Source organism: Diceros bicornis, chromosome 24, assembly GCF_020826845.1.
Source record: "Diceros bicornis minor isolate mBicDic1 chromosome 24, mDicBic1.mat.cur, whole genome shotgun sequence".
NCBI classification, from domain to species: Eukaryota; Metazoa; Chordata; class Mammalia; order Perissodactyla; family Rhinocerotidae; genus Diceros; species Diceros bicornis.
This window is the reverse complement of record NC_080763.1, coordinates 38,623,408-38,645,268: the sequence shown is the minus strand read 5'-3', so window position 1 is coordinate 38,645,268 and position 21,861 is coordinate 38,623,408. Positions and strand designations below refer to the sequence as shown.

Genomic DNA, 21,861 nt, shown 5'->3' with positions numbered 1-21,861 from the left:
CCAACCACTCTGTTTTTGTTTTATGTTTACAGCACTGTTTGGTTTTTTGCATTGTTTTTAAGCCAGTGCGAACACACTACTTTGCTCCACAGTGGAATACCACCCCCCCTTTTTTAAAACACTGAACGAAAACCTCAAAGCACCCCCAAAGCCACCCCACCATGGTTGTTGATGCAGTTTTGCAGGTGAGGAGAATGCAGCTTACACAGGGCAAGTCCCCTGCCTGCACTTATGCAGCGAGTGCCAGAGCTGGGACGTGAAGCCACGGCCAGCTCGCCTGCTGTCTCTTAGTCTTGTCATAAGCCTAAGGAGACATTCGCTGTGGTACACACACACACACACGCATGCACACACACACACACACACACACGTTTCCCCATGTAGCCTGGATCTCTACTTCTGCTCCACCCAGCCGAGCACCAGGCACGCTGCGGGGGGTGGCGTTCCATGACAGGTGACATGAGAGGCGGCAGCCAGCTGTCCAGGCCCTGTTATCCTCTCCCAGCAGCCCCGGGCATCTGGTGGCTCCTTCCTGGGACCCTGTGGGCTGAGGGATTAGCCATGGGCCCGGGGCAGACCCAGCCTCCTCCAAAGCCGAGAGGTTTTCTCCAGCTGCCTCTCTGCCCTCTCTCCATCAGTACCAGACCCTCTTGTTGGAGACCTTTGTCCCCAGAGGAGTCAGGGACTGGGAGCAGCATGTTGCTGTTTCTCAAGCATCCATGTGGCTCACTCAGTGTGTAAGAGGGCGGGGCTGGCTGCTGGGCAGACCCAATCCTGTTCCAGGCTCAGTCCTCTAGCAGGTGACTGAGCTCAGGGCCTCAGTCTCCTCGTCTATAAAAGGGGCATGATAATAGTCCCTCCTCAGGGGTGCGTTGTGAGGACGACACCAGGCGACTCATGTTACAGTGGTTAAAACAGGGCCTGGCGTGCTGTGAGTGCACAGAGACAGCCCTGTCATTATATAGGCTCTGACCAAGGCCTCCCAGCCCCTAATCCGTGGTCTTCTGCTTCCTGCCTGCCCCTCCTGGGTCTTTGTGGTGGAACCTCTAGGATGTCATAAGGGTTGAGTAGTACACAACCCAGAGGGTCCCATTCCTTAGACTACAGTGTGAATAGTGGAGTTGTGCAGTGCACAGCCAGCTCAACTCTATGTGGCAGGCCTGATGGTACAGGATTTCCAAACCCCCACAGCAGGAGTGAATTGATTCCCAGGTGTTCTTCTCGAGTCCCCCTTCACTCACCCGGGCTTGAGACTCTTCTTGGGGAGTCCTCATGCCACTGGTCCCAGGATGGGCCTTGGTAGCGGTGCTTTGGGCAGATGAGGCACCCCTCTGTCTGAGGCTGGAGGGGTGGTGGACTCTGACAGACCTTGGCCCCCTGTCTCCCCAGATGGCCATCGTGTTCAACCAGGAGGGCCTGAGTGCCATCCAGCCGCCCTGCGTGGTCCAGAATTTCATCAACCACAACGCTGTCCTGTACAAGGTATTTGTGGTCGGCGAGTCCTACACTGTGGTCCAGAGGCCCTCGCTGAAGAACTTCTCTGCGGGCACATCAGGTAACTGAGCCTTGTGCTGTCTCAGGCTGCCCTGAGCCCATGGGCATGGCTGAGACACGGCATCAGCCGTCAGGCCTTCAGCGCTAACCCTGGCCACCCCGTGTAGTTTCTGGAGGGAGGAGGAGATGCTCTGAAGGTTGAAAGTTGCATACAGGAGATAAAGAGATCTTGGAGAGTTGAGTGAAAGACCCTGAACCACCAGATTGTAGGGCCTGCGTCTACCTGAACCACCGTAAACTCCAGGAAGCACCCGGAAGCTTTCTGTACCCGGGTCCCTTCCTGGGGCCCTGCATAATAATGAGACTCGTGAGGAACATGCTGGAATGGATGATTGGCCCTTCAGGGAAGGGAGGGAGGGAAGAGCCCTCATTTTAAGGGCCAGAGTTCTAACTGTCTTATCATGTCGCCTTTTTCCATTTGGGGAAACACTGAGGTCTTGCTGCCTCTGCCGCTGCTGAGGCGAAGGCAGCGTGTGAGTCACGGGGCTTCCTAGGTATGGGGCCTCAGGCGGGCCAGAAGTGGGTGCAGTCACCCCCGCCGTGCCCCCTCACAGGGGTGAGGACCGCGTGGGTGACCATGTTGTTTTTTTTTGTTGTTGTTGTTTTTGTGGGGAAGATCAGCCCTGAGCTAACATCCATGCTAATCCTCCTCTTTTTGCTGAGGAAGACCGGCTCTGAGCTAACATCTATTGCCAATCCTCCTTTTTTCCCCCAAATCCCCAGTAGATAGTTGTATGTCATAGTTGTATGCACATCCTTCCAGTTGCTGTATGTGCGACGTGGCCTCAGCATGGCCGGAGAAGCGGTGCGTCAGTGTGCGCCCGGGATCCGAACCCGGGCCGCCAGTAGCGGAGCGAGGGCACTTAACCGCTAAGCCACAGAGCCGGCCCAGTGACCATGTTTTGGATCAGTGGATGATGGTCCTAAGTGTCCCTGAGATGTCACATGGTGGCATTTGCAGGATGCTGTCGTCATTTGGGGCACCCGAGACGGTCCTCTAGGGACACTGAGGGCTCTGGAGCTCAGTTTTCCTTCAGCTGCTCACCTGACACCAGGTGACCCTTGGCCGTTTGAAAAACTGACTCTAAGATAAGGATTTGCTGGTATTGGGGCTGCTCAAAAGAATGCTCTAGTGGTTCCGAAGACGTCTCTAAGGCAACTTCCGGAAACCTTTGGAACAGTGGCAGCGTCTTTGGAATCAGCATGGCTTTCCACAGGGACCCTCAGCGGCCATTGGATTGCTCTGGTGTGGTTTGCTCATTTATGTCTGTGCGAGGGAAAGCGCCATCCCAGGATGAGGTACCCGGGCTGCGTTATCTCCATCTCAGCAAACAGATGTGTCTTCCTAAAGTCCCTCCAGCTGGGACTGCCTGTCACCATCTGCTTCTCGTGCTGCAGGCCGCTCCTCTTGAATGGAGTTCAGCTGTTCTGTCTTTCCCTCTCAGCCCTCCTTCCCGTTAACACAACACAGGGCACAGACACTGGAAATGGGCATCTGTTCTCGCTTCCCCTCTGAGTGCAGGCAGCCTCCCCGGCCGGGCGTGGGGCTCCAGGACGCGAGGCTGCGTTTTCAGAGCTCGGGACGTCCCTGTCCTCATCGTGGTCCCAGCCCCTGCCCACTGGGATGGTGGAATGATCTGGGGGTCGGGGAACAGATGTCTGGAGGGGTCTTTCTGTGTGTGACTATATACCGGCAAGAGGCATTCTTATAAATTGTCGGCTGGAAAAGGCTGATATATTTTTTAAATCCTCTTTATTTTTTTTCTGATTTTTAAAAATATGTGCTTTAAATCTGTGGGAAATGTATTAAATTAAGAATAGTTATACCTTATATAGTCTTTCTTTTTTCCTCTTTTACCAAAATCACTCCATCTCTAAAAGAAATTCACAACTAGTTGGGCCGGTTTCCATCTTGGCACTGGGAGCCATGAGAGGCAGCGTGGGCTCCGCGGCCTGTGTCTGAGGACAGGCATTCCGCGTCTGTGCGTCTCCATGTGGCCATAAAATGCAGATCGGGGCCCAATAAATGAGCAGATAAACACACAGAGCTAACGAGAGATGTTTATTAGGCTCAGGCGAGCTGAGTCACTATCGTGCATCCATCCGTCCGTCCCCAAAGCTGGTTCCGTGTCAGCTGTCTTTGGGGCACCGTGCCTGGGAGCTCCCGTGGGCTTGGTTCTTTTTAGGCGTGTGTTCTCTTTCCTGATGAGGAGCACAGCACGACAGCGCCCCTTAAGCTGGACTGAATGAGCAGGAGCTTTGGGGCTCCGGCCTCTTCCCGCCCCCATGCACCTTTCTGGTTCCCCTCATCTGCCTGTCCATGCAGGGAGGTGGGGCTCCCAGAGTGGGATTCTTCTGGACCTGGGGTGGAGACAGGACACAGCCTCCCCTCCACCACTGTTGTGCCCTCCGGATCCTCAGGTGCACCTTTGGTTTTCACATGCTGACGTCTCTAAAGTCAGGTGTGTTCTGCAGCCAGTGGCATCTGATAGTTGGCTCGGCTGGAACTGAAGTCAGGTTCTTTATGGAGGAGTTGACCTTGGCCAGTGCCAGCCACCAGGGACGCTTACGTTCTCTGCCCATGGTTCACAGCCTTGGGGAGACTGCTCCCCTCCCTCCACCCAGTGCCAGGGTCAGGATGGGCAGGTTTCTCTGCTCCCCTTTCCGTGCTGTGGGTTTATTCTTGTTTCCTTTACTCTGTGGACACAACACTATTATCGTGCTCTCCAGCCTGGGTGTTTTCCCTTTGGGGTACACAAAAGAGCGGTACTGCCTACCACGCAGAGCAGGGGTCAGCAGACTTTTTCTGCAAAAGGCCAGAGAGTAAATATTTCCAGCTCCATCACGATTATTTAATGCCGCTGTTATAGCGTGAAAGCACTGTAGACAATATGTAAACGAATGGGCATGGCTGTGTTCCCGTCACACTTTATTTACAAACGCAGGTGGCACGCTAGAGCTTGGCCTGCGGTCGTAGTTTGCTGATCTCTCCTAGAGCTTCTGAGGTTTAGTAAATGCCGTGTTTCCTTGAACCTGCCCCACGCCCAGCCACATGCGAGGTGCTGGGATCCAGGAGGGAGCTAGTCAGCCAAGCGTCCTGCCCTCATATGCTCATGTTCTAGAGGGAGACACCACACACCAGGAAAGAGTCAGAGGAGTCATTGTGGCGTGAGATGAGGGGCTCCAGAGGAGACAGTGGGTCCTGGGACGGCGCTGGGCGAGGGGAGTTGTCTGGGCAGGCTGCCAGGGTGGCCCCCTGCACAGCTGATCTTGTCTAGGAACTGGAACAAGACCCGGTCACCATCTGCAGCACTGTGACATGTCCCCCCCTCCCCCAGGGAGACTCAAAGGTGAAACATAAAGCTGAAGAAAGTGTGGCCACAGCTCATGGCTGCACTGCTGACTTACTGGGGCTAAACTTGTCATTTCCTCTTCTTCTTCTGAACGTTTTTCTCGTCTGTTAATTGGGGACAAGAGTGCCCATTTTGCTTTCATTGCCCTTGCTCCCCCTGGGTCATTGGTGCTGGTTCTTCACCTGGGCTCTCTGTGTCTCGGGACGAATCTGGGAACAGGGTGGAAGGCCCCCCAAATCCAGGCTCCCGCAGTCAGAGTGCATGAGCCCAGCCAGGTCCATCTTTAGAGGGTGTCTTAAAGGTGCCACCAAGGGGTGCTGTGACCCCTTCTGACCTGTCCCAGTTTCCCATAGTGTCCTGGGTTAGCAGCTTCCAGCCATTCCCACCCTTTCTGGCCTTTGCTCAGGCCACCCATGGGGAGTCGCTGAGCTCAGGGCGCTCACTCCACCCTGCTGAACAGTCCTCTGGCCAGAGCCCCAGGTCAGAGTTAGCTAGGAGAAGCGAGTCCCCTTTGAAATGGTCTACACTTTTGATTGATCTTGTTGCCACAGGAAGCTGTCGGGTGACCTGGTGTGTCCAGTTCAACAGGCACTGGGTCGACCCCTCTGAGTGCCCAGCTCCTCCCTTCCGGGGCTAGCTGAGCACCCGTGATATTCCCTGTGGCTCCTGCAGGCTTCCCAGCTTCCCTGAACTTGGCTGCAACATCCTGCTCTGGATGGCCCTTCTCCCCTAGGCCTGCTCTGCCACCCTGGCCATTGCCCTTGGGGACCCGAGGGGTGGGTGGGCGGCGCCGGGAGGTGCCCTGAGCTCAGTGGGGCTGGGCCAGGCTGGGCTACCTGGTGAGAAGGTGGGCAGTGCCTGCAGAAGGCCAGAACGCCCATCTCAGCTGCTCGAGCCCTGATCCCTCTGGCCCATGGGGCTTGCCACCCACAAGGGCTCCCTCTTCTTGGCTGTCAGCGCCCAAGAGCAGAGGTCGGTGGGGCTGCTTGGCGTAAGCCCTGCAGGGTGTTTATTTCCCCAGGCTCCTCCCCAGGACCCTCTGTTGTGCCCCCCGTCTGGACTGGCTCTGGTCAGAGCGGCGGGAGGCCTGTCGGGCACGCCGGGGCGGGCAGGAAGCCAGGTGCACCTCGGCGCCTGCTGCTGGGCCTCTCCCTGAATCGCCCCCTCGTGCGTGATTGTTGCGACGCCGTAAGCCTGGAGCTGTGGGGGTCGTGGGCAGCCAGAGCAGGTGCCCCCTCGGCCTGGCCCTGGCACATGGTGCTCAGCCAGGGACCTTCTTGTCCTCGTTTGGGGGCCTGGGTCGCAGGGTTGAGTGATGTGTCCTGGGGGACGGGAGCCATAACGCCCCAGCCTGGAAGGACGGACGCTGAGGCTGCCGGGGCCGCGTGGGGGCTGGTGGCCCAGGATGGCCCCATGCCGTTCTTGGCGGGGGTGGAGGGGTCACGGGGTGGTGATGCACAGGCTTCACCAGGACTCAGGCTGAGGCTCATGCTTTTGTGGTTCGTGCGTTCACGCGCCCGCGCTTCCGAGTGCTCGAGAACACGTTTCTGACCGACCGACCTTTACTTCCCAAGGGACGAACAAACAAACCGACTGCTTATTGCCCTCAGTGTTCTTAGGCTTGGTCTGCCTCTCCGGGTGCCCTCCGTGGACTGAGGGACACGGTGCAGGGGCAGGCGGGCATGGATCAGGGGAGGATGCGGTGGGAGGAGGTGGAGGGCATTTCAGGGGCCGTGCCAGCTTCCAAAGCCAGGTGGAAATTCCTCTGTATGCTTCTTTGGATGGATCCTACAGAAGCCCTAAACAGTTGATAACAGCGAACCCTTTGTATTTTAAACACTCACCTGCCAAGTGGCAGCCTGGCCGTTTCTCAAGTGCCACCCCGAAAAGGAGTTCCAAGGGCAGATAGGGGGAGGGGGAGGGAACACTGGGTTAAATCGCATACTGGACCTCTTTCCTCCGGGCCTTTGATACTCAGATATGCAGCATTTCCCGCTCCCTTAGCCCCCTTTCTAGTGTCCTGTCCATTAGACACACTTTGGGAACGGGGCCTTAGGTACTGGGGATATGATATGATATGGAGCGATACTATGAGATGGTAGCAGAGGTAGGTTTGTTAAGCCAGTCATTTCTAAATGGAAAGAAAAACTGAAACAGTAGCCCTGACTGGGCATGTGTTCGTCCACGGTGTAGTGTCTCCTTGGGGTTGGGGTGCCCGGCTTACTAGGGCACCAGGCGGCGGCTGCTGGATGCTGAGCCCAAGGCCACTGTGGCCCGTGGCTGGGGTGGTGCTGCCCCCTGGTGTCAGCTGGTGGAGTCACCATCCCTGCTTTCAGCTTTTAACTCTGGCTCCTTCCCGTCTTTGGTTTTTCAGACCGTGAGTCCATCTTCTTCAACAGCCACAACGTGTCGAAGCCAGAGTCATCATCCGTCCTGACCGAGGTATGTCCCTCCGCCGTGGCGGCCTGGCTGAGGCTGCCCTCACCTGGGCCTGGGCACGGAGGTGCTGTTGGCTGTGGGGCCCAGGGTTGAGCTCTCCATCGGGCAGGGTGAAGGGACCTTTGCGCCCATGCCAGGGGCCTGGGGAAGCTCCCAAGACCCCTCTTTCCTGCTTGCTTCGGGCCTTCCTGCTGATGGCCGTCATAGCTACTCCTGCTCACCGCTGGGTCCTTTAAATGGAGGATTTTCTGACTCTTCTCCCAGCATGAGGAAATCCCCCCAATCGTGAGGAATTTGGAGACTTGCTTTCTAATCTGCCTTTCTCCTGGTTAAAAAAAGGAGGGCTGGCCCGGTGGCACAGTGGTTGACTGCGCACGCTCCGCTGTGGTGGCCCGGGGTTCACAGGTTCAAATCCCAGGCGCGCACCGACGCACCGCTTGTTAGGGCATGCTGTGGCGGCGTCCCATATAAAGTAGAGGAAGATGGGCATGGATGTTAGCCCAGGGCCGGTCTTCCTCAGCACCTCAGCAAAAAGAGGAGGATTGGCATGGATGTTAGCTCAGGGCTAGTCTTCCCCACAAAAAAAAAAGGGGGTTGGGGGGCGAGGGGCAACACCACTTCGATTTTTCTTTTCCTTTCCTTGTCATGTGAGTCCAGTAAACGTTTGCTAAGAGCCTGTGCTGCTTCGGGTGCTGGGGTGGTTCATGTGGGTGGGGGGCTCAGGGCTGCTGTTCCATGAACGCTGCTGTGTGTCAGGCTCCGTCCTAGATGACCCGAGGCATCGCAGCCAGGCCCCAGAACAGCCTTGCAGGGGTGGGGCGCACAGCTCCACTTTCCCGAGGGGGAAGGCTGTGCTCAGCAAGCTTAGGAATTTCTCCAGACTCACAGGGCTGTTTATTCAGGGGCAGAGCTGGGATTTGACCCCAGATCTGTCTGACTCCAAAGCTGCATCTTCCAGGAGTTGAGGACTTCATATCTCGCTGGCGACTGCAGAGCAACCGTTGCCTAGAGCAGACAGTTTGCCATGAGGCCAGCGCCTGCCGTCCTTCCCGAGTCTAGCAAGCCAGCGGCCTCTGCCCCCACTTTCTCTGAACTTGGAGCCCCGTGCCAAGTCTTCTGCTCCCGTGTCACGGCCATCCTGGCTATTCTGGCAGGCTTTGCCTGTGTCCCACCTCCCTGTGCTGAGCCAGTCTCACCAAGATCCACAGCAGACCCCCACTCCCCAGGGCTCACTCCCCTCCGTTCAGCATCAGGGGTCTGCACTTGCCATATTACCTTCTGCCCCTGACCCAGGCTGCCTGTCCGTTTATTGTTTGTTTCTGGGTCCTTTGAGGAGGAGCTAGCTATGTGCTAAGGGTGGACAGGGAGCTGGAGGGAACACCAGCGCCCCTCAAGATGTTGGTGGCCATTCCCCAGGAGCAAGTTCCATGGTCAAGGGAGCTTGGGGAACAGCCAGATTTCAAAGAAAACCTCTTGCCACCTGGCTGTGTGCACTGCAAGATGTGAACACCTGTGCAAGAGGAGGTTTTCTGGCCTTCTAAGCTCCAGAAACTTGAGGCTAGCCCGGTTCCACAGGGCTCCTTCCCTGCGAGCCTCTTGGATCTCGTTCAGGAGGGAGTGGGCATTCCACAGACTTCCCGAGGAGCTGTGCCTGCTGGCCCCTTGCCCAGTGTGGGGCTAGTGGCCATTGGGGCTATTAACTGATGCCACAGGGTCCCTGTGAGAACTGTAAGCAGTGACCCACTGAAGGTGAACTTGGATGGTCACCTGTCTTCATCTGTAAAATGGGAAAGGGTCCGCCTAGGTGTACTTTCGGGGCCTTCTCTCCACCTGCTGCTGTTGTCTCCTTCCCTGAGGGCGTCAGTCCTCCAGGACTGACAACATGTACAAATAGAAAAGGGAAATGCAGTCAGCTGTCCCTTTTCTATTCAGGACATAAGCCCCTCCTGCTCGCCCGCAGGCCGGCCTGGCACAGACAACTCTGTTCCAGACATGCCCCTTGTCATCCTGCTGCCCACTGGGGTCCCTCCAGTCCCCATCTCGCCTCCTGTGGGGAGCCCTGCTCTGGCCTTGAAGCCCAGCCTCCCTCCGCAGCTGGATGCCCCTAAAAGTGGACCCAGCTCCCACACTCAACTGGTAGGCCCCCAAACACTGGTACAGGGTATTGGATCCTGACGAGGCTGCCTGGGGTTAGACCCAAGCTCCACAACATTCCAGCTGGGTGGCCTTAGGAGAGTTACCTTGCCTCTCTGAGCCTCACTTTCCCCATCCTGCCCCATAGGGCGGTCATGGGATTCAGGGAGTTACTAGATGAAGAGGGCCCACGACTGAGCAAGGTGTGCAGTCGTCAGTGTCGGCTGTGAGGGGCGATGAGGGGACCTGGGGGATCCACATGAACACCTCTCACCTCCATCACCTCCTCGTTTTCCAGAACATCATCGTATCCTTTGTGTTTGCAACCCACGGGCAGGATTTCCGGGCCTTTATCTTGTCCTAGGATGGCTGTTTGGTTTGAGATAATCAAATGTCTTCAGAGGGATTTCTGAGATTCCTCGGCTGAGCTGAGAAAGTGCTTTTATAAACAGTGGTCACGAGACTTTGCAACAAGGCAGCACCCTTGCTGCCAGGCCTGGGCTGCGAGCCTTAAGCCTCAGCCTCTTAGATCCTCGCCACTGTCCACGGTGTAGGGGTTTTGTTCCCCCGTTTATTGGGGTGAGAAAACAAGGCCCCGAAGGGTACGTTCAGGGCACGCACAGGGAAATGGGCAGCGCGGAGGGGTCGCCCAGGTCTTGGACACGGGGAGGGCCCTGGGCCGCAGGACCTGTGGCCGAGCTGCTGTGTTGGGCAGAGCCTCTGACCTGTCACTGGTGAGAGTGACTGAGAGGCAGGCGCCTGCCCAGGCTCAGGCAGGTGCCAAGTGACGAGCACCTGTCACTTAGACACTGCCCCTTGGAAAGCATGTTCTCCCTGATAAGATGCCAGGGCAGCGGGCTCGTGGGCACGGGGGACCCGTCTGTTGTGCAGAGCCAGTGGGGGTGACCCGGGAGTGGGCTCATTGCTCTGCAAGGAAGTGTCTGGAAGTTCCCCGTTGGCCACTGCAGCGTCCTGTGCTGGGTCGGCCCTTTGTCCTTGGTGCCCAGGGCTCTGACCCTGGCCCTCTTAACCCAGCCTCACTTTTTTAAAAAATTGAGCTGAAATTCACATAACATACAATTAGCCGTTTTAAAGAAAACAGGTCAGTGGCATTTAGTACATTTACTATGTTGTACAGTCACCGCCACCATCCAGTTCCAAACATTTTCATCACCTCAAGAGAAAACCCCGTACCAGTTGAACACACACACGCTCCCTACTCACCCTTCCTCCCAGCCCCCTGGCAACTTCTGACCTGCTCTGTGTCTCGATGGATTTACCTATTCTGGACCTTTCATGTTGACCGAATCATACCATAGCTGACCCGTCGTGTCTGACTTCTTTCACTTAGCCTAATGTTTTCAAGATTCGCCCACCTTGTAGTATTGTTTGGCTGGATAATAGTCCATTGTGTGGATAACACAATTTGTCCATTCGTCTGTGATGGACATTTGGGTTGTTTCTACCTCCTGCCTGGTGTGAATAATGCTGCTATGAACATGGTGTACAGGTACCTGTTTTCAATCTTTGGGGCACTTACCTTGGAGTGGAATTGCTGGTCATATGGTAATTCTATGTTTGACTTTTTGACCCAGCTTCATTTTAATTCTGATGGGTCAGCTCCGAGCTTCCCCTTTGGCCCCTGAGCCCACACCCTCAGGACTCAATGTTTATTGAGCAACGGCTGTGAGCTGTGTCTTAGCTGACTTAGAGGGGACACGGTGCCGTCCCTGCCTGAGGATGCAGGTGGAGCGCCTCCGCCCAGATGGGCACATGGTGTCCCCCCACGTCAGTGACCTCATGGCTCCTCCCAGCGGTCTAGGATGGAGCCCTCGTTGGTCCCGTTTTGCAGATAAGCAAACTGAGGCACAGAGAGGCCAAGTACTTTTCCCTAAGACCACGGAGCTAGGAAGTCACCGTTAGGATTCGAATCCAGATCCCTCTGACTCCAATCCTTCCCAGGGCAACGTTCCACTTCCTTGGAGGCCCTGGCCAGAGGCCAAGCTTGAGCCCAGGGAGACTTGTGTGCCTGTTCCAAGAGCGGGGAGTCCAGGGCAGGATGGGGGAACTGTGGGCTGGGGCAGCCTCACCAGCCTGTGGAGGCTTTGCTGAAAGCTGAGCTTGGACCCCCGGAGCTGGGCGGGAGCAGCAGAGTAGCCTCCTTGGGGAGCCTGTTTGCGTGGGTTGTTAGTGTGGAAACCCTGTAGTTAGCCGCTCATTGGGAAGGGGAGATTGGTGAGCCCCGCCCAGGAGCCCTGTGACCCCCCCCCAGTGCCAGGCAGTAAATGAAGGCCAGTCCACGGGACCCTCCACCCCGTGGCCTCGAGGCTCTGGCGACGATGGGCAAGTGCAATGATGTTGACAAAGCTCCCTCACTGCCCACCTCTGTCCTGACCGCCCCAGCGGCTCCCAGCTCTCTCCTGCAGGTTCTTGCCTCTGTGCCTTTGCCTCCACTTGCCTTCGCCCGGTGCCTCTCTCCTCCCATCCCTGCCCAAATCCTCCCCTCCTTCAAGGTCCAGCTCATGCTCTCTGCCCCACAAAGTCTCCCCATGTTCACAACAGACTCTTCATCTCCTTCCTCCCTGCTACGAGGGTTGGGTTTTCGAGGCTGGGTACAAATCCAGCCCTGTGCTTTTGAGCTGTGCGACCCTGAACTAGCCCCTGACCCTCTCTGAGCTTCAGCCTCCTGTGTGAAATGCTGACAGTGACGCCCGCCTCCCAGGTTGTTATGAGGCCTAGAGAGGTATCACACATAATACACCTGGTACCTGTCCGGCCCTCGGCAGGACTTGGGAAATGCCCTCCTAGTGCTGACCGCTGGGGGTCCCTCCTGCCCCCTTGCCGAGGGTAAGGCCCTCACTCGGGGGTCTCTGTGTGTGGCGTGGCATTGTGCCTCCCCACCCACGGTCTCACTCCTGCGCGTGTCTCGACAGCTGGACAAGATCGAGGGCGTGTTCGAGCGGCCAAGCGACGAGGTCATCCGGGAGCTCTCGAGGGCCCTGCGGCAGGCGCTGGGCGTGTCGCTGTTCGGGATCGACATCATCATCAACAACCAGACGGGCCAGCACGCGGTCATCGACATCAATGCCTTCCCAGGTGAGTGGGGGGCGGGGCCAGCGAGTCGGGTTGACCAGCTCCATCCGTCCCTCGCTGTGGGGTGGGTGCAGCCCTCGGGGGGCCTCAGCCCTGCCTGCCAGATGGGTTTACAGGGTGTGGGGAGAAGCGAACTAGGTCTGTCTGCACATCCAGCCAGGGAGAGTGCCAGGCGCGTAGTGGGCCCGCACTGAACGTGTTCTTTCACCTTCTCCTGACCCCGCGCCTCAGCGTTAGCCTGCATCAGCCAAGTCTCACTGATCCCTTGGGACCTTGTAGATTTCAAGAGCAGAAGAGGCCCCTAGAGAGGGGGAAAGCGTCCCAGGTCACACTGCAGTTGGTGGCAGGGCCGTGCTCCTTCCCCCGCCCTGAGCCACCCTGAGCACAGTGCTGGGGACAGGCCCTGGAGTCAGCCAGCTCCCGGTGGCTGCGGGCCTGCTCCTTGCTGTCTGCCGGAACCCTGGGGCAGGAAGCACATGCCAGCCCGCGGGGCTCTCGCCTCAGCGAGGGGCTCACGGGAGATACCAGCCTAAGAACCTCAACAGGACCGTCCACCGCAGTGGCGATGGCCGCAACATCCCTGGCTGGCATTCCCCAGACTGAGCCCGCCTTACACAGGAGCGCACTGGGGCTGTGGCTCCTCCGCCCTCACGGCAGGTTGGAGGCAGAGTCGAGCTTGGTCCCACCGGCCCCAGAGCAGCCTGGGCACCTGTCCGCTCTGCGGGCACCTCTGCCTCGAGGCCTTGACTCTCACCTTGATTAGGTAGCTGCTGTGGAAGGAAAGAGCCAGCTGCTCAGGGGGTGTACAAACCAGCAGGAATCGATTCCTACCCTCAGCGAGGTTAGCATCCCGGGAGAGCCTGTGCCCCGCGTGGGGACTGGTGGGGACTGATGGGGACTGCTCAAGGGCGTTCGCAGGTGGTGGGGAAGCCCTGGTGCTCGGGCAGTGCTCACAGGGTACCAGGCCCTGGGCTGGGTGCTTGCCGTGTGTCCCCCCAACACTCAGCACGCGAGCCAGGCCCGGCCAGCACCACAGTGCACAGCTGAGGAGACCGAGGCTCGGAGAGGCCACTGGATCCTTCAGTCATTCAGCTGACATTTATCAAGGGCCCACTACATGTCCCAGCTGGTCCAGACACTGGGTGCAGCATGAGCACGGCTGCCGGGGCCCTGTCCTCAGAGAGGACGGGTGCCCAGGGGCTCCTCTGTGAGGCGGTGACACAGGAGCAGAGCCCAGCAAGAAGGGAAGGGGCCCCGCCCCAACTCCCCTTGGGATCCCGGGCAGGATGGAGTAGAGGCCTGTGGCCTCGGGTCCTGGTGTACGGCTGAGCAGCAGGGAGGGGCCGGGACGAGGAGGTCAGAGAGGAGCCCGCTGCATATGTGGAGAGAACAGGAGTTTTACTCTGAGCGGGACAGGAGTGCGGGCGGAGGTCTGTGTTCCTGAATAGAAAGTCAGACCCGCTGGGACCGTGGTCTGTTTTTCCCGTCACCCTGGTGCAGCCTGGATGGAGAGCTGGGTTTTGCCTGAGGTGGGGTTTGATGAGCAGTGTGACGGAATGAGAGAGAGCAAGGGAATTGAGGGCATGTCAGGAGAACCATTATAATAAATGGGAGGATCTAAACCAGGGGGGATGTGGGGACAGCAAAGAAATGGTGGCCAAGTCAGCAGACTGGAGGGACAGGGAGTGGGCAGTGCTGGGCTGTTGGGGTAGACGCTCTAGAAGGAGGGAGATAGGAGGTGGGGAGAGCAGGAACTCGGCAGCTGAGCTCCAGATTTGTGCAGGGTCCTGAGTTGGCCCCTCCCAGCGCTAACAGCTGTGTGTGATTTTGGCCCGGTGGGTGTCAGGAGTGCGTCCTGGGTGTTCAGAGGAGGGACAGTCACTGTGAGCCAGCGAGGATGGGAGGCTTCTTCCAGGGAAGCCAAGACAAGAGCCAGCCAGGATCGGGCACGGAAGGGGGTCTGAAGCTGCCTGGAGTGACAAGGCTGAGCCCAGCCGATGTTGAGGGAAGGCCCGAGGGGAGCATGTGTGGCCCAGGGGCCCCTGAGGATCGGTGTCCAGGAGACGGTTGCCAGGGGGCCAGGGCGGCAGCTGCTCCCTGGTCTCGCCCTCGTTGGTCCGGAGCCTGGGTCTAGAGCACTCGTGGGCCCGACCTGAGGAGGGGGCCTGCACCCCAGGGGAGGTATCCCAGGCCTGGGTGTCTGGCAGCACCCCCATCAGAGGGGTTATGTGCTGGGCTCGGGGAGGTCATCACAGCAGTAGCTGTGGGTGGTATTGACCCCCCGCACGCCGAGCCCATCCCGTGATGATCCCCCGCACACCAGGCCTGTCCTGTGATGACCCCCCGCATGCCAGGCCCATCCTGCGAGCTTTATTCGCAACGTCTCATTTCGTCCTCGAAACAAGACCGCGTGCAAAGGACGATTAGGATCTCCATTTACTGCTGGGGACATGGAGGCTGGGGCCAGGTGGCTTGTCCAAGATCACATGCCTACCAAGTGGTAGAGCTGGGATTGGGGCCCTGCTGTCTTGACCGCGAGGCTTCCTGCCTCTCAGCTTGAGCCGTGGGTTCAAATCCTGGTTCTGCCTCTACAGTCTGTGATGAGACAAGCCACTTCATGGAGCAGTCTCAGTGTTCACTTCTGCACAGTGGGAACAATGCTCCCCACCTTGCAGAGACAGAGGAAGTGGCGTTTGCACAGTGCCTGGCCCCAGCCAGCGCTCGGTGGTGCTAGTTCACGCCTCAGTCTGCTCTCCCCAGACCAACGTAGAGCTGGGGGCCCGGAGCAGCCTGCACGGCTTCCGGCCAGGTCGAGCACACCGAGGGGCCTTCCCCGGCCTTCTGTCCACCCTCAGGCCCTCTTACCACTCCAGCAAGCGCACGCACCCCGCCCCGAGCCTCCTGGGCCTCATCTGCAGACGACAGAGCGGTTGCTGAGGGAACGGCTTCTGTTCCCTGGTGATCTCCAGCTCTCCGCTTCCTGCTTGCGTCTCTCCCTGGAAACCCAGCAGCACACCTGCTGGTGGCTCTCAGGGGGCCGGCTCCACCCTGCCCCCCACCCAGCCCCAGGGCTGAAAAGCCCCAGTCCTAGAGCGGGGTGCCAGCACCACATGATATTCAAGGCACAGATGACACCAAAGGGCCTGGTTCAGATCCCAGCACTGCCACTTAGGAGCTTCGTGTCCTCATCTGTACAGTAGGGTAATCCTAGGGCCCCTCTCCCGGGGCAGCAAGGATGCCACCAGCGAGGAGTGGGAAGCGCACGGGCTGGCGCTCCGTGATTCTGGATGAGTACCAGCACAGCCGCCATCACTGTCTTCACCCTGGTGGTGAACAGGCACGCGTCCACCTGTTGGCGGTTCTTGTTGTCTCTGGGGCTGGTTCCTTCCCTCTCCGTGCCTGTCTCCCTTCTGTGAAACGGGGATGGTTGTGAAGATGAAGCGAGGGGATGGTGTGCACATGGAGCCCTGTGCACGCCAGCTGTTTCACCCATTTTTATTTTTGCTGTGGGCACCTCTGCTTCCCCCCTCGGCCTCGGGCTCCTTAAACTACGGCAGTTGTCTGCTGAACAAACGGGCAGCCCCACCACCCGGCACCCGCTGGGCTTCTCTGTAAACGGTAATGCCCTGCGACCATCTCCGAACCTTGCTTCTCACCCATCTGGTGCTGGGGGCTGTGAAGACCACCCCAGAGGACGTGCGAGGGTCTCAGTAACCTCTGGGCACCGGGCCCGTGTCGCTGGTGCGGATCACATCTGGGGGGAGTCAGGGCTCGGAGCCCCTCCCCAGGCAGGCACGCTGTTCCTTTGCAGGGTCGTGCTCCCTGTCCTGCTTCCTGTTCCTGCAGCTGTGTGCCCGGTTCTCTTCCCCCCACATTGGTTCAGGCAGGCGGGGCAGCCGCTCCCCATCGAATTTCTTTTGAAGCTGTTTTCTGGGAGTCAACAGAATCCCCGCCCTGGATCCTGCTCGGTGGCTCCCGAGGACTTGTTGGCTGACTGACGTTCGCATCTGCCGTGGGAAATGCGGGCCCCAGGCAGGCACCGACAGCTTCTGTTGGGGGGGTTTGCCTTGTGGGGGTGCCCAGTCTCTGTCCCTTGGCTTTGATGCTCAGAGCATGTGGCACAGAGGGCCTACTTGTGGGTATTTTTGGGGTAGGAGGAAGGAGACTCAATTCGAGGAGCAGCTGCTGTCAATCAGGCATCACCCACATGCCAGCCCCTCTCGGTGGGGTGTGTCCACAGGAGCGCCCCACTGGAAGTTCTCAGTTTACACATGAGGAAGCGGAGGCTGGACCACATGGAGGGAAGGGGGTGTTTGTGGTTCAGAACATGGGGTGGGCCTGCGGTGCTGCCATCTCCAGCCATGCCACGTCCCCCGCGATGGCGTCTTACCACGTTGGGGGGTGATTAAATGAGACGCTGAAGCTGTGTGGAGGGGCAGGGCCGCAGGGCGTCGTCTTGTGGGCTCCAGTTCTGCTGCCTCTCACACCCCGGAGGCAGCGAGTTCAAGGACCAGCCCTCAGGGTCACACGCACCGGCTGAGTCCAGGCTGTGTGACTTCGATCAGCCCCCTTAGCTACTGAGCCTCAGTTTTCTCTGTAAATGAGATCCTGAAGGTGCCCCCCTTAGGTCCCGTGAGCCCCCTAGTCCCCCTGCACCCCGGCTCTACCCGGCCTGGCTAAGTGCTCGTGCTCTCTGTCTCTCCCTCCCCCAGGCTACGAGGGCGTGAGCGAGTTCTTCACGGACCTCCTGAACCACATCGCCACCGTCCTGCAGGGCCAGAGCGCAGCCACGGCAGGCGCGGGGGACGCGGCCCCGCTGAGGCACAGCAGGCTCCTGGCGGAGCAGGCGGGCAGCCTGGCGGGCGAGCGGACGTGCAGCGCCAGCCCCGGTTGCTGCAGCAGCGTGCTGCGCCAGGACCCCCCCTGGACGGCCGAGGCCGACGCGGGCGGCACCGCCAAGCTACCGCACCAGAGACTCGGCTGCACCGCCGCCGTGTCGCCCAGCTTCCAGCAGCATTGCGTGGCCTCGCTGGCCACCAAGGCCTCCTCCCAGTAGCCAGGGAGCCCGGGACCCAGAGGGGCGGCGTGGGCCGCGGAGCACACCTGCTGGGCGAGCGGCTCCCAATGGTGACGCTACTAAGAGTTCCCAACAATCTGATTCTCCTTCTTTTTTTTAATTTTTAACCTGATTTTCTGATGTCACAATCTAAATAAGGGGGGAGAGGGGATGGAAAAGAACTCCAAGTGGTCCAGCCTCGTGGAAAAGGGCCATCCCGCCTGACTGCTGCCGTGCAGGTCTCGTCAGAGTCTACACTCGCTGTGTGTTCAACACTAGGTCTGAATGTGAGGTGGGGTGCGTGTGTGCAAGTGCGTGGGCACGTCCATGTCCACGTCTGTTCGTCTCGATGGCTGCTGGGGACCAGGCCTCGGGCACCCTGGAGGGGGCTGCCCCCCCGGTCAGGCTGTTGGCAGCTGAACAGAGAGAGTCAGCGGTTCCCCATGTCTGTGTTCTCTGAGCCCCCACTCCCAGCCCGGCCCCTTCTCCGTTTCCCCTCCTGCTGGTCTCCCCCGCAGCTCTGTGAGGAGCAGGCCTAAACCCGCACCAGAGGTGCCTCGGGCCCCTCCCGAAAGTGTGAGCCAGAGGGGGCGAGAGGCTGCAGCTACTGTTTCCCTGGGGGGGTCCCTGCAGGGGGACTGGGCGGTGGTCTGCCCGCTGCCTGCTCATGGAAGGGAAGATGGAAGCTTCCCTGGGGAGGAGCCCAGGGTTGTGGGTTGGCCACCTCTCTCTATGTCCAGCTCCCTGGAGTCTACCAGGCCCCTCAGCAAGTGCCCCGTGCAGCCCTGCGAGGGGACTCCTTCCCTGACCAAGCGCTGCTGCTCCCTGGGCCCTGGGAGGGGGCTGCCTGGCTGGGAGCCCCCAGGCTGATCCCGCCTGTGCCAAGGATTTGTGCCGTGACTTTGTGCAGATCATTCCGAGAGTCGTCAGGCTTCCGTGTCCGCGTCTCTGACGGGCAGTCAAGACCAGAGAACTCTGAAGGGCAGGCTTGATGCCGTCACCCCCGCGATGCAGCCTGCTTCTCCTCGAAGTCAGCCCGGATGAGCTCTCCGGGGCGATTTGGGGCCCTCTTCCCGGGCAGGAGGAGGCTTCCCATATGCTTCACTCCTGTTCATAGCTGCCTGGCCCCTTCTGCCCAGTGGGCTAATCCACCCCGTCTGTATTCACAGCAGGCCCCAAGCACTGAGCCAGCCAGGTACGAGGGGGCTGCGGCCCCGGAGGTGAGAAAACACGTACACACCCCGCCCCCCGCCCGCCATTAGACTCGCCCCAGCCTCTAATGGCAGCAGACAGGCCACCAGCTGATGGGTCAGATCCTGAGGTCCGGGTGGACCAGAAGCCCCCTCTGCAGAGAAGGGGGCACATGAGGGACTTTGTCAATCCTCGGACAGTGTGAACACTGGCGAGATGCCTAGGATCCCTGAGCGTGATCTTGTGTCTTAAGGTATCAATTCACTTTGAAAAAGAGGAAAACACCTCTGGGCTGCTCTGCGTGTCCAGGGAGGATGGCCCGAGAGAGGCCACTGAGCTGGGTGCTGGCTCAGCGGGAGTGTGTGGGTCACTCACCTTTGAGAGAGGAAGGGCTAGGGTGGTGACCATCACGAAGCGGGGCTGAGCCTGCGGTGTGGGGCGGACGCCATCAGAACTGCCCGGCTGTCCTGGAAACCGAGGGCCTGCCGACTAACTGCGTTTACACAACTTGAGTTGAACCCCAATGATAATGTCTGTACCTGGCCTTTCCTGGTCTAACCTGAGCCCCGGGGGAGCAGGAGATCATGGCTGGCCTCTTGCACTGCTTTGTCTCCAAAATAAACTACTGAAATCAGACTGCGTTTCACACGTGTTTACAGAACGTTGCTCAAGTTTGTCGTTCTCCCAGTCTTCTGATAAAATAGCTTTACCTTTTTGAATAAAATGCCAATTCCGATCTGCCTCAAGGGCAGGTGGCAAGTGCAGTGTGACCCCCGACACCAGGCTGGGGCCTTGGCTGGATCATGTTCCTGTATAGTTTATGTCAGCTCTCAGGGTCACGCATGTTAGCGTCCAGGGCCTAGATATCAGGTAACTGTTTTCCGGTGACATGGCGTTTTCCACTCGCCTCGATGCGGGTGGCGGGCAGGGTAATTGCTTTTTTTGAGAGTGGAAACCGAGGGGGGAGTCTAGCTGCATAAAGGCCTGGGAGCTGCAGTGTGATGGGGAAGGGACCAGCCTGCACTCCAGGCCGTGTGCAGGCCTCTCCTCCCCACCCTGCCCTGGGCTGGGGGTCACCGTCCAGCAAACTCAGCTGCCATCTCTGAAGGGGTTTAGGGGTCATAGATGAGGACAGGGACTGGGCAGCGATGAGGCACCAACCCCCCCTTGCAGTGGGCCTCGAGACGAGTGACCCCTCTCACAATGTCACCTGGGTGCACGCTGACCTGTTTGGGCCCAGGACACCATCCGTAGAGTTGGTTTCCCCTCAGGCCTCATTGCCTCTGGCCTTGTGTTCCTGTAGCAGGGAAGGACAGACTCACTAAAACACGCTTGGCCTTTGCAGCCTCTTCTTCCCCAGGGCCTGGTGGTGCTGCCTCCGGAACGGAGTTTCTGGAACCTTTGAGGGCCCGTGGGAAGGGTCTGCTGCGGTGTGCAGGTGTGGTACCCAGAGTCGGCCCTGCCAGCATCCTGGAGGGAGTTGGGACTCTCATTCCCAAGCTTCTCTTTGCCAGTTGGTGGGCATGTTGGGGTCTGTGGCCCTGCTGCATCTGTCTTGAGGTCAGTGGCCAGGGCTACTAAAGGCACTCCTGACTTCAAGGGCTCCAGGAGCAAGTGGCAGGGTCACATTTTGGCTGAGGCCTTGGGTGGGTTCAGAGGGTCGCTTGCAAGGTCTCTGTCCTGGGCAACCTGGAGCAGAGGCCTTGGGCCGGGCTCGGCTTGCGGATGCTTTGATTATGTAGTGATGCAGTTCCACACGCTGAGCCCCCCGAGTGCAGGTGCTGGGTGTCTCCTCACCAGAGAGCCCAGGGGTGTCTCCCGCTGTAGGGTCCTTGCCGTCGGCATCGTGGAGGGATCTGGGTTTACAGTGCATGGGTCGGACTGGACCTGAAGCTGCCCAGCCTCGCCTGCAGAAGGCAGACCCAGCTCAAGTCCCCGAGGAGTTAAATGGGGCTTCCTTTAAGTGGGCCTGCCTGCATCTTTAATCCTATCAATGAAGGAGAAAACAGTCTTGAAAACGAATTCCTCTCTGCTCAGAAGACTGCCAAGTGGGCTTTATGGAATGTTGGAGGGCCCTGGCAGGAAGCTGTAGTTTTCAAGCCATCTGGGAAAAGCAGCTGCTGTCTGCCAGGCGGCCACTCGGAGACCAAGGGAGACTGCATGTCCTTGTCCCAGCCTGGAAGACTGGTCCTTGCTATGGGCACTCACACAGAGCCATTGAATGGCCTCACTGATGTCCCTGGGGTTTGCATCTGCCCTCTGCTCTCTCCCCTAGAAACCGATCATTCACCTGTGGGATCCTTGACATCTCCTCCCCCTTCTCAGGCCACAACTCAAGGGCCCCTGAGCTCCAGTGACCTTGAGCTGGGAGCTGGCTGTCCTGAAGGGGCATGGCCCCTCCACCATGGCTTACCATGAGGCAGAGAAGAGCACTGATCCTTGACAAAGGTTCTGGGCTTCTCCCTCTGGGTCAGCTTGGCCAGCCCTGATGCCACACATCTGCCCTGCCTGAGCCTGAGCCTGAGATGTCGTGGCCGAGGCCTCTGGACAGGCAATTCTCCCATGGCTCCTGCCCTCTGCCACAGAAGGTCTGTGCCTCTGCCCCTTCTCTCTGCTCAGCATTGCCGTTGTGATCATGGAATGAGCCCCCACACACACACTGTTGAGAGGAGAGCTGACTATTAGCATGGAACAACCTGAACCCTCTTCCTCTGGTTCTGACCACCAGGCCCCCCGCAGACCCTCTGAGGCCTTTTCCAGAAATGGTTGCATTTCCGTTTACTTCCAGAGTTGTCCATGACCTGGTGGCTTAGAGGGACTGTCCCTTTCCACAGCCTGACTGGCCTCTTCCAGGGCTGTGTGGGATCACACGCTCTGGAGCTTGCTCTTTCTTTAAAAGATGCTCGTGTGGTGATGTCACCAAGACGCTGGTGTCCCAGCTTGAATGCTGACACCTGTGCTTTGTGACAAATGCAATTTTCTTCAGTCCTGTTCACGAGCAGCGTTTACCAGAACCCCAAGCTGGCTTGTATTTAATTTGTG

The 21,861-nt window shown here is 58.7% G+C and overlaps 1 protein-coding gene across 2 annotated transcripts in view; it reads left to right on the top strand.

Annotated features, from left to right (window-relative positions):
* The window catches only part of ITPK1 (inositol-tetrakisphosphate 1-kinase), a 177,886-nt gene extending 159,208 nt beyond the window's left edge, over positions 1-18,678 (top strand). For both annotated transcript variants that reach the window (XM_058567583.1, XM_058567584.1), the window contains 4 exons: positions 1,390-1,555; positions 7,282-7,349; positions 12,413-12,575; positions 17,285-18,678. In XM_058567583.1, the coding sequence (XP_058423566.1) occupies positions 1,390-1,555; positions 7,282-7,349; positions 12,413-12,575; positions 17,285-17,628 (741 nt within the window). In that variant the 3' untranslated portion in view covers positions 17,629-18,678. The remainder of the gene's footprint in view (positions 1-1,389; positions 1,556-7,281; positions 7,350-12,412; positions 12,576-17,284) is intronic.
* Positions 18,679-21,861: the final 3,183 nt, after the last annotated feature.